The sequence below is a fragment of the Rhamphochromis sp. 'chilingali' genome, assembly GCF_963969265.1.
Source record: "Rhamphochromis sp. 'chilingali' genome assembly, chromosome: 10".
NCBI classification, from domain to species: Eukaryota; Metazoa; Chordata; class Actinopteri; order Cichliformes; family Cichlidae; genus Rhamphochromis; species Rhamphochromis sp. 'chilingali'.
The window spans coordinates 39,553,515-39,567,964 of NC_137937.1; the positions used below are offsets into that span (position 1 = coordinate 39,553,515).

Below are 14,450 nucleotides of genomic sequence, written 5' to 3' on the forward strand. Positions count from 1 at the left end.
GCTCTCTCTTTCTAGTCCCTGTCAGGACTCTTGCTGCAGCATTTTGGATCAGCTGAAGGCTTTTCAGTGAGTTTTTTGGACATCCTGATAATAATGAATTACAGTCGTCCAGCCTGGAAGTAATAAATGCATGAACTAGTTTTTCAGCGTCACTCTGAGACAGGATATTTCTAACTTTAGAGATGTTGCACAAATGGAAGAAAGCAGTCTTACATATTTGTTTAATATGTGCGTTGAAGGACATGTCCTGGTCAAAAATGACTCCAAGGTTCCTCACAGTGTTACTGGAGGCCAAGGTAATGCCATCCAGAGTAAGAATCTGCTTAGATACCATATTTCTAAGCTTTTCAGGGCCGAGTACAATAACCTCAGTTTGATCTGAATGAAGAAGCAGAAAGTTAGCGGCCATCCAGGTCTTTATGTCTTTAAGACATTCCTGCAGTTTAACTCATTGGTGTGTGTTATCTGGCTTCATGGACAGATAGAGCTGGGTGTCATCTGCATAGCAGTGTAAATGTATGCTATGTCTTCTAATGATGCTGCCTAAGGGAAGCATGTATAATGTAAACAGAATTGGTCCTAGCACTGAACCCTGTGGAACTCCATAATTAACCTCAGTGTGTGAAGAGGACTCTCCATTTACATGCACAAACTGGAGTCTATTAGATAGATATGATACAAACCACTGCAGTGCAGTACCTGTAATACCTACAGCATGTTCTAATCGCTCTAATAGGATATTATGGTCGACAGTATCGAACGCTGCACTGAGGTCTAGCAGGACAAGCACAGGTTCTCTTCTTATTTTCTCAAACTCAACAGTAACAAATCCGAGCTCCTCTTGGTCGGCACTAAATCTACATTATCCAGAACCAACAGTTTCTCTGTTACTATCAATAACTCGCCGGTCTTTGTTTCTTCCTCTGTGAAAAGCTTGGGTGTCATCCTCGACAGCACTCTATCTTTCACTTCACACATTAATAACGACACTCGGTCTGCATATTTTTAATTGCGCAACATTAATCGTCTCCGTCCTTTCCTCTCCCCACATGCTGCTGCCATTCTTGTCCACAGCCTTGTTACTTCCCGGACTGATTATTGTAATTCACTTCTTTTTGGTCTTACTCAAACATCCATCCACAAGCTCCAACGCGTCCAGAACTCTGCTGCCCGTATCATCTCCAGGACCCCTTCTGTCCACCACATCACTCCTGTCCTGCAGCAGCTTCATTGGCTTCCAGTCAAATATGGCATCAATTTCAAAATACTCTTGTACACATTTAAGGCTGTTCATCATCTCTCTCCTCCATATCTCTCTGACCTGGTTCAGATCACCGCCCCATCTCGGTGTCTCAGATCTTCTTCTTCCCTTTCTCTCTATGTCCCCTCCGTCTTGCCACCATGGGGAGCTTTCAGCTGCTCCTCGACTCTGGAATTCCCGACCTCCTGATTTAAGAAATATCTCTTCCTTGTCTCTCTTTAAGTCCCAATTCAAAACTCACTTGTTCAAAACAGCTTATCCCACATAACCTCTCCACTCTGCTATTTTACATTTGTTTTATGTCTTATGCTTTTATGATTGTGTAAACTGTTTGCGTTTATGTTCCTTTTATTATTCTACCTTGTACAGTGTCCTTGAGTGTTCTGGGCGCTTTCAAATAAAATGTATTATTATGTTTGTTTTTCTTATTAGTAAAAACCATCAAGAAGTCCCAGCAGCAGGAGACACACACACACGTATAAACATTCAACTTTCACAATCCATCACAAACATTATCACTCAGTTATCAGTAATGGAACATAAAACGAACATGTCATACGTACACATACGCAACTTATGAGTGATTTCACACTTCTCTAATTTCTACACATGGTTGACCAATCACAGCCCTGCTCTTGCCAGCTCACATCCTATAAAACGGCTGCATTGACCTGAGTGACTTGAACCAATCATTTTCCTTTCACGTTGGTCCACAGAGGTGTGTTTCACACTCATGTTACAACATTTGAAAAACCCACTAAGGGGGAGACGGGAGGAACTCGTGATAGTTCTGGCTCTTCTCAGGGAAGTTTTGACCTGCCAGCATCTTTGTGAGTGAAGTGGGTGAAGAGGCCGGCACATTGGTTTCTGCTAATTAGACGTTCTTGTAAAACGTCTAATTAGGCAGACGTGCAGGTCGTGTAACTCAAGGGTAGCTTCTCTGTCTAGCTTCTCTGATCCAGCTCGTGTCACTTACCTAACAATTACTCACAGCAGTTTTTACCAGTTTTGCAATCTTCATTCTATCCCCTTAAATTTAAAAAACGTTGTCATCGTGTCTGCTTACAATAGAGAGCATGTGTCAAAAAAGGAAAAATAAAATAACACTGTCCGTGGTTTAAAAAGTGAGCAGTCTGCCTCACCTGTGAACTCGGTCAGCTAGCGTAGTCAGGTGGCTGCGCTAACTTATTAGCTGAATGAATTCAGTAAATTTGTTGTTTTTAGTCAAGTAGTTAAGATAAGATAAGATAAGATAGAACTTTATTAATCCCTCGGGTGGGTTCCTCTGGGAAATTCGACTTCCAAAAAAAAGCACAGTTTTTAGTTTTTCAAATGTTTAAAATATTTGTGTAAAGTTTCAAAAAGAAATAGAAGCAAAACCAAAAATAATGAGTTAACTGTTGTGCATGACGTCACTGCAACAACCTGTGAGCAACTGATGAAAGACATTTTACTTTCACTGTTTTGTGTTTCTCACCTGAATCAGTTACACTAAAGACTAATATCTTTAATGTTCAAATTTTTCCCTGAAATCAAAACCTTCCAAAGATGACTTGACAAAATGAAATTATGCTTTTAAAGTAGCAGGTACTCAATATGGAAAATACTAGAAATGGTGAGTTGAACTGAAATAGAAGAAAATGTTAGATGAACTTTGTCAGTTAGTAGGACTGATTCTAAATTAAGTTACATTACTTATTTATTTTAAGTACTTGCATTTTGTTTCAGGTCAGGTGACGGTGACTGTCCTGGTGACCGTAAGGGGGCGGGGCTTTATTCATGTTTGAATGCCTTTGAGACTCCGAACGTTTATTTCAGTTTTTCTTTGCTGACTCTGCAGACTGTAATGGAGGCTCCGGCCAGCAGGGGGCAGCAGGTGGTTTTACCTGAAGTCATTACAGCTGAAGTTCTGTGTCTGTGAATGATGCATGCTGGGAAAACGGACCGCGAGCCGCTGTGACATCGGCACAGGTGAGCGGGTGGGTGGGATTCTGGGACGTGCTCAGACTGAGGTGTGTCACATGACCCTGCTGCTCTACAGGGTCCACCTCACTCAGCTGAGAGCAGGAAACGAAGCAGGAGCCGGGGAGTCTGCTCGTCCTCAGTGTTTACATGAAACTAATAATACGATTGTCAATAATCAATGAACCAATGTCTCTGACTCCTCTTAAATCTGACTTCTTTAAAGTTCACCCAAAAACACTAAACCTCCACCGTCAAATGTCGCTCTGCCTGGAAGTGATGTAATAAAAGGCCGACTGAAGCCCCTCCCACAGCAGTCTGTTCACAGAGGGGAGGGGCCGTGACAGGCAGAGCCTTCAGTTTTCAGGCCTCTCTTCTGTGGAACCAGCTTCCAGTTTGGATTCAGGAGACAGACACTACTTTTAAGATTAGTAAGTACCGTATTTACCGTACTATAAGGCGCACGTAAAATCCTTAAATCGACAGTGCGCCTTATAATCTGGTGTGCCTTATGTATGAAATTTGCTTTGTGCTTCCTGACCGTGAACCGATTTTACGTGGTACACGATGCTCAAAAATCTGTCAAAAAAACCTTTTAGTGCCACTTTTTCGGAGCATTACGGTTACCGTTGCAAGGAGCCTCATGGAGTAATACGTACTGTGCTTCAACACAACATTACCGTGTTATGCTTACGAAGCGGATTTTAAACAATCAGTTATGCAGTAGAAAATGGAAATAGAGCAGCTGCGAGGCAATTCGGCATTAATAAGTCGGTGGTGCGCAAGTGGAGGAAGCACGAAGATGACCTAAAACAAGTAAAGAAGACCAAAAGGAGTTTCCGAGGGAACACGGCGCGATGGCAGAGGACAAAATTGAACAGTGGGTTATTGAACAGAGAACAGCAGGCAGAAGTGTCTCTACAGTCTCTGTTCGACTCAAGGCTACAGCAGCACGTGACATGGAGATCAACGACTTTCGAGGGCGACCTTCTTGGTGCTTCCGTTTTATGAAAAGGCATAATCTCTCAATCTGCACAAGAACTAAAGTCTCACAGCAACTGCCAAAGAAAAGTTGGCCATTTTCAGCACCTACTGCCAGAATGAGATCACTGGAAAGAAGATCCGGCCAGAACACATCACTAGCATGGACGAGGTCCTCCTCACCTTTGACATCCCCGTGAACCGTACTGTTGAGAAAACAGGCACCAGTACGGTATCTATATGCACCACAGGGAACGAGAAGTCATCCTCCACTGTAGTTCTGGGCTGCCAAGCTAATGGCCAGAAACTACCACCCATGGTCATTTTCAAGAGGAAGACTTTGGCAAAAGAAAAGTAGAAAAGTTTCCGGCCGGCGTCATCGTGAAGGCTAACTCAAAGGGCTGGATGGACGAGGAGAAGATGAGCGAGTGGCTGAGTTTATGTCAAGAGACCGGGTGGCTTTTTCCACAAATCTCCGTCTCTTTTGATCTACGACTCCATGCGCGCCCATCTCACCGAGGCTGTCAAAACCCAAGTGAAGCAAACTAATTTGGAGCTTGCTGTCATTCCGGGTGGATTAACCAAAGAACTCCAACCATTGGTTGTTCAAAGTTAAATTACGAGCTGCGTGGGAGCATTGGATGACAGAAGGCGAGCACACATTCACCAAGACAGGGAGGCCACGCGGAGCAAGTTACGCCACTACCTGCCAATGGATCGTGGATGCTTGGGCTAAGGTATCAGTTTCAAGTGTCGTCTGAGCTTTCAGGCTGGAATAATCACTGAACAGCTAAGTAACAGCAACGAGACTGATTCAGATAATGATGAGAGCGATCCGGGCATGCTTGATGCCGAAATTGCCCAGCTGTTTACCGTAACTCAGACACGGGAGGTGAAGAACTTGATGGAATTGTGGAAGTTAATGTACAGGAAAAAGTGAGTGTATTCTTCAATATTTAATGTGTTACAGCTTAACAGTGTTAAGAGTTACTGTGAATGAGCTTAATAAAGGTCGAGTTATCTGACTGTTTGTCTTAATGTGCCTTATAATCTGGTGCGCCTTATAGTGCGGAAAATACGGTGAGCAAAATTTATTTATATAGCACAATTCACAGAATAAAATCACAAAGTGCTTCACAATAAATCCAGAAATATAAATAAAATAATAGAAAACAGTGAAAAGATTAAAAGCTTGTTTGTATAAAAATGTCTTCAACTGCTTTTTAAAGGAGACAGTGGAGTGTGCACAGCGTAAAGACGACAGCCTCGGTGCCCGAGGAGACCGATCCCCACACAGGGTTTGAACCCAGTGCGTGGGACCAACAGTGACCTCTGACCTGAAGACCCGAGTGCTCGGGATGAAGCATGAGGCTTCAGCAGCTCAGAGATACGCTGGGCAGCTTCAGCATGCAGAGCTCAAAAAGTTACGACAAAAGTTTTAAAATGAACTCTAAAATTTCCTGGCAACCAATGAAGAGAAGTCAAAACTGGAGTAATGTGTGACCTCTTGTTTGTGCCAGTTAAAAGTCTGTGCAGTCTGAAGGCGTTCCACAGCTGATTTGTTGAGACAAGTAAAAAGACCGTTATAATAACCCAAGATTAGGCTTCAAACTTTCCTTTTTGCTAAAGCATATAGTTAGGGCTGGACCAGGTGACCCTGAATCCTCCCTTAGTTATGCTGCAATAGACGTAGGCTGCCGGGGGATTCCCATGATGCACTGGGTGTTTCTTCTTCACTCACTATGTGCTAACAGACCTCTCTGCACTGAATCATACTTGTTATTAATCTGTCTCTCTTCCACAGCATGTCTTCATCCCGTCTTCCTCCCTGAGCCTGACAAACAGCTCGTTTATTCAAACAGTAACCATGTTCGTAGCATCAGTGACGAGAGCACAGCGTCCACGTGAGCATGCTTTCATCACACCGTTGTTTCCATCTCGTGACTTTGTTCATCATGCAGATTGATGTAGACTTATCTCATCAGTCTTTTTTCTGAAAGTTTGACCTCGATGACCTTCAGTCCAGAGTCTTGGAGATGTTGTGGCGGTCAGTGTTCAGTGCCGCCGCCCGGCCGACCTCACCTGCAGCTCTCTGAGCCAAGAGGTGAGAGCCACTGCTGCAGACTCCACCCCCTGCTCGACCACGTGTCAATCAGATGAACCTGAGGTGTCGCAACGATTGCGGTGTGAAGAAATGTGAACTTTGACCTCTTGGGCCAGCTTCCAGGTGAATGAGGGTTTCTCGATCCTGCCCACGTCGGTATTTTGTCGTCTTGTGGAGGCGCTGATGATGAGCAGAATCTGATGCAGCTGTTTAATACGCCAACTGTTCATTTCTGTCAAAATTACATGTAAACAAAAAGTCTCCACAGTCCATGAAGTTAGCGCTGGACCACATCTTATAGATGAATGTTTCATTAATCGGTGGCTCTAGTCGGCGTTCGTTCAGCTCACCATTGATCAGTTGGTCATTCAGAGAATGGTCGGCAGGTCGGCGCTATAATAAGATTGTGTTATTTAAAGTGAACAGACGCACTGCTGCTGCTGGTTATATACACGGGCAAAATAAAAAAAGAATAAATAAAGAACATATTTATCAGTCATGTGTAATATTCATACAGGTGTGTCTGTATGATGCTTCCTGTTTCCTGTACAGGTGTGTTTGATGTGGGACGATGAACGGCGTCTCCGTGGCTGTGAGTTGGAAACAGATCATGTGACCAGCTGTGACACCCCCACAGTGTTACTGTGTGAGCTGGTGATTTTCCATATTCATGTATGTTTAGAGAAATCATCTTGTACCCTCAGAGCTCTGTGGTCTGACACTCAGGTGGGCTGGTTGGTGTCCTGGCCTCAGTGGGACATTAAACTCTCACTTTGAGGGATGAAGGTCGGGACGTTTTAGCATCGCTGCTCAGGTGTTGGAGGGTAAATTGGCTGCTGAGGATGTGGAGCTCAGGTGAGCTCAGACTGACGATGATGATGGAGGATGTGTGATCTGTAGCAGCTGGACGTCTGTAGAAAGCACGACTGAATCTTCTCTAAAAGCAGCTGAAACTGTCACGCATTACAAACGCGTCAGCATGCAGCTGCAGGCTGATGTTCTTCAGACACCATGAACCATCATCACAAGTTCATGGATCGCCTTCATGCTCCACCTCAGTCCAGCAACAGGATCTCACCTCCTTCATCATCATCCATGATGGTGGTGGCATAGCTCAGGAGGTGGAGCACGTCATCTGCTAATCATAGATGATGGTTTGATCCCTGGCTGCTCCAGTCAGCGTGCCAAGATACTGAAGGTTGTTCTCGATGCGTTCATCGAAGTGTGGCCGGACGCAGCGCAATAACGGTTTACCGCTACGCCGAGCAAAGCACCAAGCACGGCAGCGGAGTACTCGCGCATGCCACAGACTTGAACTTTGACCCCTGCATGCTGTAACGTACCTTCACGTGGCCAATAGAAACAAAGCCTTCAGTTCAACCACACGGTGTGTGTCTGAGGTCGATGAACTGATACAGGTTTACGTGCATCTGTGGGGACCTCCAGAGCCTCCTTATAAATAAAACTGAATTAAAAAGTAGAGGACACAGAGTAGACCCACAGTCACCCTCAGAGTCCAGACCCACAGACCCACAGTCACCCTCAGAGTCCAGACCCACAGACCCACAGTTACTCTCGGACACCTGAAGGACCGAGCGTGATGTGTTTAAATACAGATCAGAAAACGGTGCTAGAAAAACATCTAAAACAATCGGACCCTCGTCCCTTAAAAGGAGCTGAAATTTTGCATCATTCCTACTAAGCAGGGAATCTTTCCACTGGAATTCCCGAGATGGTCAGGTGGGATCAGCTTTAATGATTAACTAATTTTTGTGGCCTTGAAGACACGGTGCTGAGGTGAGGTTTCCACCATCAGGTAAGGGCAGGTGAGTTGACTGGCAGGTCAGCAGTGATGTTTCATGGATGTTTGGATGCAGTTTTTCTTCCTTCAGCAAAATCTGGAAGTCTCTGATCCATCTGTGGGTGCCGGACCTGAATCTGAATATGTTTCTGTTAACAGGAGCGAGGGAGGGAAACCTCTGCCTGCAAATAGCAAAGGTCCAGTAGTAAAATGTCTGCAGGTTTTACCCTGCATGTGTCTGTGCCAGTAATGTCACGCTCTCGGGCCTCGGCCCCCAGTTTGGCACCGGTTCAGTTCTCTGTGTTACAGCATGTTAGCATCAGAACAGGTGCAGCCGATTAGCTGCGTGACCCTCTGCGCCTTCACCAAAGCTCATCTCTGATTGGCTCGAGGAGTGTTCTTTGGGCGGATCTTGAGAGAGAGCTCCCACAGCGCCTCCTCAGCCAGGTGATCGCTGAAGTCGTTAAAGAAGGAAATGATGTCATCATCGGGCAGCAGAGAGTAGCTCCTGCAGAGAGAAACAGCTTCAGCATACAACAATACAACCACGAGGTACTCCTAATGATTGAGGAACTGCTCTGTAGGTAACTGACACTTGCTGGTAGCTCCTCAGGGTGTCCAGGATGTTAAACTGCTGCCAGCGTTTGGAGAAGTTAACCTTTGAACCCTGTGATGTCATCAAAGTGTCGGGATTCCCAAGGTGGACAAAAGTCAAGTCCTGCAGAATCAAACCCCTGAGAGAGAGAGAGAGACGGCAGACAAAGCATCAGCCTTCAGACCCTGAATCCTCCCTTAGTTATGCTGCAATAGACGTAGGCTGCCGGGGGATTCCCATGATGCACTGGGTGTTTCCTTTCCAGTCACCTTTCTCACTCACTATGTATTAACAGACCTCTCTGCATTGAATCATATCTGTTATTAACCTCTGTCTCTCTTCCACAGCATGTCTTTATCCTGTCTTCCTTCTCTCACCCCAACCGGTCGCAGCAGATGGCCCCGCCCCTCCCTGAGCCTGGTTCTGCCGGAGGTTTCTTCCTGTTAAAAGGGAGTTTTTCCTTCCCACTGTCGCCAAAGTGCTGCTCATAGGGGGTCATATGATTGTTGGGTTTTTCTCTGTATCTATGAAGCGCCTTGAGGCGACTTTTGTTGTGATTTGGCGCTATATAAATAAAATTGAATTGAATTGAATTGAATCTGTTCTTCCCGTATGCAAACTGGTGGAGATTGAATGTGGCTGGGAGTCCTCTCGAGACACTTCGAGATGACTGGAGTAAGAGCCACTGGGCAGAAATCGTTAGGCTAGCTAGACACATGAACAGGTTGGTGGTGCACCTGGGGCCTCACAGTCACCCAGCCGTCCTGTTTTCCCGGCTGCTCAGGGCCTGCCAGACATGGCTGCAGCTCACAGAGGAACACGTTCATCAGCTGGCACATTATCTGCTTACCCACAGCGATAAATCAGCTCCCCGTGTTGTGGTTGCAGTATCTAGTAGTTCCACGTATTGACAACGCTGTCTCCAGATGTTCTCGGCCTTGTTCAGAATTCCCACCTCACCAGCAGTAACCTTCATCTCCCACTGCTCTCCTCTCTTCTTAGAAACCCGCTTCTGGTGACCACTACTCCCAGTGCTTCCCTTCTATCCAAAGATCTAAACCAGTACAGAGTCCAACACTCTCTACCAGCCTAGTCCGCCTGTCACACTTTCATACTCACACATTTTATTCTGTGTGTGCTAGTCTGCTGAAACGTTAGCCCTGCTCCAGCTTCACTTTACAATGCCAGAGCACTGAGCAAAGAAATCTTTATCTTTCTTTATGTTGGTTACCCAAAATGGACAACGTGGACTTTATGAAGGAGGAAACAAGATCAGGAAAGTCCAACTCTAAAGAAAAACTGCAGTTAAACATGAATTCAGTAGATTTGTTTCATAATAAAACAAATCTACTGATTTGTTTTATTATTTCACTTTCATTTCTCATGTGAGAATTGAAAGTGGATCAGCTGTGCTGCCACAGTGCTGATCGTGCTACTTCTTTCCACTCTGTTCATTTCCTCATTTCCCAAACTTGGACTGTTTTATTAGACAGAAATGATGAACACATAAAACTTTAAACACATAATCAGTAATGTTTGAACCCTTCTTTGTTTATTTAACGCTTGTTATTTTTCCTTTTCAGTATAACTCACAATAATCATCGTCAGTCATTCCAGTACAATCCTTAATAGCTGCCCATGGTTTTTGATGACGATCAGTCACGTGTGTTGATATTGTGACTATGATCACATGTCTGCTGTGTATTTAAATGTGGATGTTTCTGTGTGAGATCAGCAGCCGTCCAGCAAACCTCATCCAGCCGACCACGTCTGCACACACGTAAGTCTGCCACCATTCACTCGGCGTCCTCATTTCACTCTTTATTTTACTCTGGTGAAAATCATCTCCCAAGACTTTGGTATCATCTTATTAATTAAAGGTGGTAATAAGCTATTTTTCCCATATGTTCCTCTGGGTTCAGTTTAATGGTTTCAGGCTCAGAGTGGAGACTGTAATATCATAAAAACACAAGGATGCTGTGATTGTGTGCAGATTGTTCTGTTGGCATTTTTTCCTTTTAAAGAGCTTCTTAGTTGGCGCTGTTGCCATTATTACATACTATCCTGATTCCCCTTGTTAAAACCTTTTTATATCTGGATTGATTCTTGATTCGTTCAACTCTGTTTGGTGCAGGAACCCATAATGTCTTTCATCGCTGAGCTCCAAGTGTCTTTGAACAAAGCCGAGGAGTTTGCGCTCCGTGAACAAGGCTTCAAGAAAATCTTTGTTAATCTGAACGAAGGAGCCGGGGGAAACTTCATCTACCTCTGGTACAAAAAAGGCGATCATGCAATTACCAGGATTCAGATTTCCTTCCACGATGAGATGTCCACGGGTCTGTCCAGTGCAGGGTTCAAAAAGATCGACAAAAACCTGAACGAGGGGGCATGTGGAGGTTCTGTCTACCTGTGGTACTACAAAGGTTCCTTAAAGTACGATGTTCCCATCAGGAAACTCGATGTCTCTGTACAAGCAGGAGATGAACCCTACAAGTATAAACTGGGCTGGGAGAGACTGGCCTGTGACCTGAACCGTGGTGCTGGAGGAAACTGGATCTATCTGTGGTTGAAGAGAGAGAACCCCACCTACATCTGTGACATCAGGGCCACTGCTAAATTTGAGGAAGATGACGACAACTTCAATGATGGCTACATCCGGGTGGATGAAGACACCAACAGGGGAGCAGGAGGGCCCTACATCTTCATCTGGTACCGTCAAACCACAGACCCCAAGGACGCCATCAGTGAGCTGGAAATCTCCTCCAGTGATGTCAAGCAAAAGAGCCTCCAAGACCAAGGCTATGAAATCGTGAACCAGGATCTGAACGAGGGCACCGAGGGAAAGGAGGTGTTCCTGTGGTACAAGAAAGACAGCGGCAGCGCTCCCATCAAGGCCGTCACCGTGCTCGCCGACCCAGCAGCTAAGCAGGCGTATGACAATGACGGGCTCAAAGTGAACCCAGAAAACCTCAACACAGGCAACCCAGGAGCTTCTCCCGTCTACCTGTGCTATCATCAGTGAGAGCGGTCATGGTAAAAGAAGTGAGCACGCTCACTGAGCAGAAACCCAGAGGTCTGATGATGTCTTTTTTCTTTAATGATGTTCAATCACTGTGATCTCAGAGGTTTGTCTGCACCAGCGATCATTGATCCTCCAACCAATCTGATTGATTAGCTGTGAATCACTTTATTCTGTTTATTGTCTCTCTTTCAATAAAGTCTGTTTAGCATCTGAAATCTCTCTGTGTCGTGTGTCAAAGCTTCATCTGTTGCTTGTTAGCAGAGTAAGGTGAGCTCAGCAGGATCAATACATGACTTCATTTAGCAGAAACCCGAGTTCACACTGAACCTCGCAGTAATCACAGCAGTAGGTACGTCCTCTTTGGACTCAGGTTCATCGTGACCAATCAAACAGTACATCTGAGGAGGGCCTTCATATGTCCTGTGTAGAAAAATGCTCAGCAGTATCTGAGCCGAAGGCACGACGGCGTCGCACAGGTGGAACCCGTTTAACAGCAGGACTATGAGCAGCAACTTGGTCAGAGAATACAGCATCCTCGACGTGTAAGTTACAGACAGATGATATGATAACACCGAAGATAATGTGGCACCCTTAACAAGCTGAATGAGATTAAAAGAGTTCACTAAGTCCCAGGAGCTTCTCTGGGTAACACAGGTGGATATTAAAATCACTGAGCAGCAGGATCTGGTCGTATCGTGATGCACAGTCAGCTAGGAAGTCACTCGGATAAAAAAAAATCCTTATTATATCTAAGAGGCCGGTAAACTACTGCACACAGCAGCGAAGGGGAGTTCACAGAAACAGAGCTGAAAGCTGGTGCATGTCGATGAGGATCGCTGCTTAAGGTTGAAGTGGGCTTTAAAAACAGCAGCTAACCCTCCGCTGCGACAAGAAGCTCTCAGAGCACTAAAAGATGCACAGCCAGCTGGCAGTTCAGAAAAGCTGCTTAACTCACCGGGTGATGATCATATGACTCATAGGGGGTCATATGATTGTTGGGTTTTTTTCTCTGTATCTATGAAGCGCCTTGAGGCGACTTATGTTGTGATTTGGCGCTATATAAATAAAATTGAATTGAATTGAATTGAATAGACCTGAAACATGAAGCTGCAGTTCCTCTGACGTCCAGCAGAGGCAGCAGTAAGGCAGTCCCCATAGACTCCAATGTTAAAACTTTACAGCAGAAACAAACATGTTTACAGCCAGATACACAAACTGTTTGGTCTGTGGATAGCTTCCTCCTTCATAACGCCTGCTTACATTGTATTGTTAGGGGCGTGGCCTCTTTGACTGACAGGTGAATGGTGACACAGGTGGCTGTAGCTGCCAGCCAGGCTAAACCTCAGCCAATTGGAGATCCTGAACTGGACCTCTGGACTGTGTTTGTGCTGTTGGAGCCTTTTATCTGAGCAATAATGTGGCTGCTGTGAGGCTGATCACATAGACACGTTCTACATTAGGGTTACTGCCCAACAGGTAGGGTATTTACGTACAGGTAGGGTATACAGGGAGGCTCTACTTCAGCCAGAGCTGCTCGGTAGGCTCTGAAAGAGGATGAACTGTCGATCAAGGTGCTGAACTCCTCCAGAGCCTGAAGCCAAACAGACATAAAACACTGTTAATGCACTGAGGCGAACCGATGAAATAATCCCAATGAACTCGGTCTGACCTCTGAGGTGCTTTTCTGCCAGTCCAGGCGTCGCAGAGGGGCGGAGTCCAGCGCTGACAGGATTGACAGGTACGAGTTAAAGTTATTGAGCTTCCTCAGGTGCTGCAGGAAAAAAGAACATGTGCGGTTTGACAAGATGACATGACAACAGACCACAGTCTGGAACCACAAATGGACACACAGATGTTGTAATGATGCAGTGAGTTTGTAAAAATAAATCTTTTTATTCCAGTTTGTCAGTCTAATAAGTTCTGGTGTAGCTGCTGTCCTCCCCGACTGGAGGGCCAGCTTTGAATACAAATGAAGAGACAAAAGGACTTTTTCTACTGCGGACTCTAACGACCTTCATGATCTTCAGGAACTTCAGCAGCAGCCTCTCTCTGTCGTGAGGTTTGTCCTGAAGGATGATGACGGAACGAACCCTGAAATCACAAAAAGAAGGTTCATTAGTTTCAGAAGCTTCTCCTTCTCTGCCTGTCCCGTCCCTGCTCCTGTCTGTTTGCACTGACATAACTTGAAAGTAAAACAAATGAATAATAAAGGTCAAACAAACTATGACAACCAGTATGGCACAAACCGTAATGAACCACCTGGGAAAGTAAATGTGTCGGGCATTTCTCTTGCCTTCAGACAGTAATTGTGATTGCTACAGTGCCGGTTTCAGAAAGCCGATTGTGATTATGGCATAAAAGAATAACATCAAGAATAACATCATAAAGGCATTTTCTGAGGGGTCTGTGGGCTTTTGATGCTCTTTCTCCAGCACGATTCTGATGGAAACAATAACCTGATGGAGTCACAGATTGTGTTTCTTTGACGAAGGAAGTTGTGTATCTGCCGGTTGTGTTGATGTTTTACCAGAAGGAGACGCTGTTGAAGTGTTGAGTGAACTCTGTCAGGTTGGGACTCTTCTCCTCATTCTGCTCCTTTGACCACAGCAACACCTCTGGAAGCTGGACAGGTGAGAAAAACCAACTGTCATCCCAGTGCACCAAACCTGCCGGCTCCGGCAGGCTGATGAAACAGACTAAATCATGTAAACACAGAAAAGGTTT

At 45.2% G+C, this 14,450-nt stretch overlaps 1 protein-coding gene across 1 annotated transcript in view; it reads right to left on the reverse strand.

Annotated features, from left to right (window-relative positions):
- Nucleotides 1–3,763: 3,763 nt before the first annotated feature.
- The window catches only part of LOC308403444 (rap guanine nucleotide exchange factor 1-like), a 36,800-nt gene continuing 26,113 nt past the window's right edge, over nucleotides 3,764–14,450 (reverse strand). The window contains exons 18-23 of the mRNA XM_080892859.1: nucleotides 14,254–14,348; nucleotides 13,739–13,817; nucleotides 13,396–13,497; nucleotides 13,220–13,317; nucleotides 8,703–8,843; nucleotides 3,764–8,617 (exon numbers count right to left, since the gene is read on the reverse strand). Of these exons, the coding sequence (XP_080748985.1) occupies nucleotides 8,482–8,617; nucleotides 8,703–8,843; nucleotides 13,220–13,317; nucleotides 13,396–13,497; nucleotides 13,739–13,817; nucleotides 14,254–14,348 (651 nt within the window). The 3' untranslated portion in view covers nucleotides 3,764–8,481. The remainder of the gene's footprint in view (nucleotides 8,618–8,702; nucleotides 8,844–13,219; nucleotides 13,318–13,395; nucleotides 13,498–13,738; nucleotides 13,818–14,253; nucleotides 14,349–14,450) is intronic.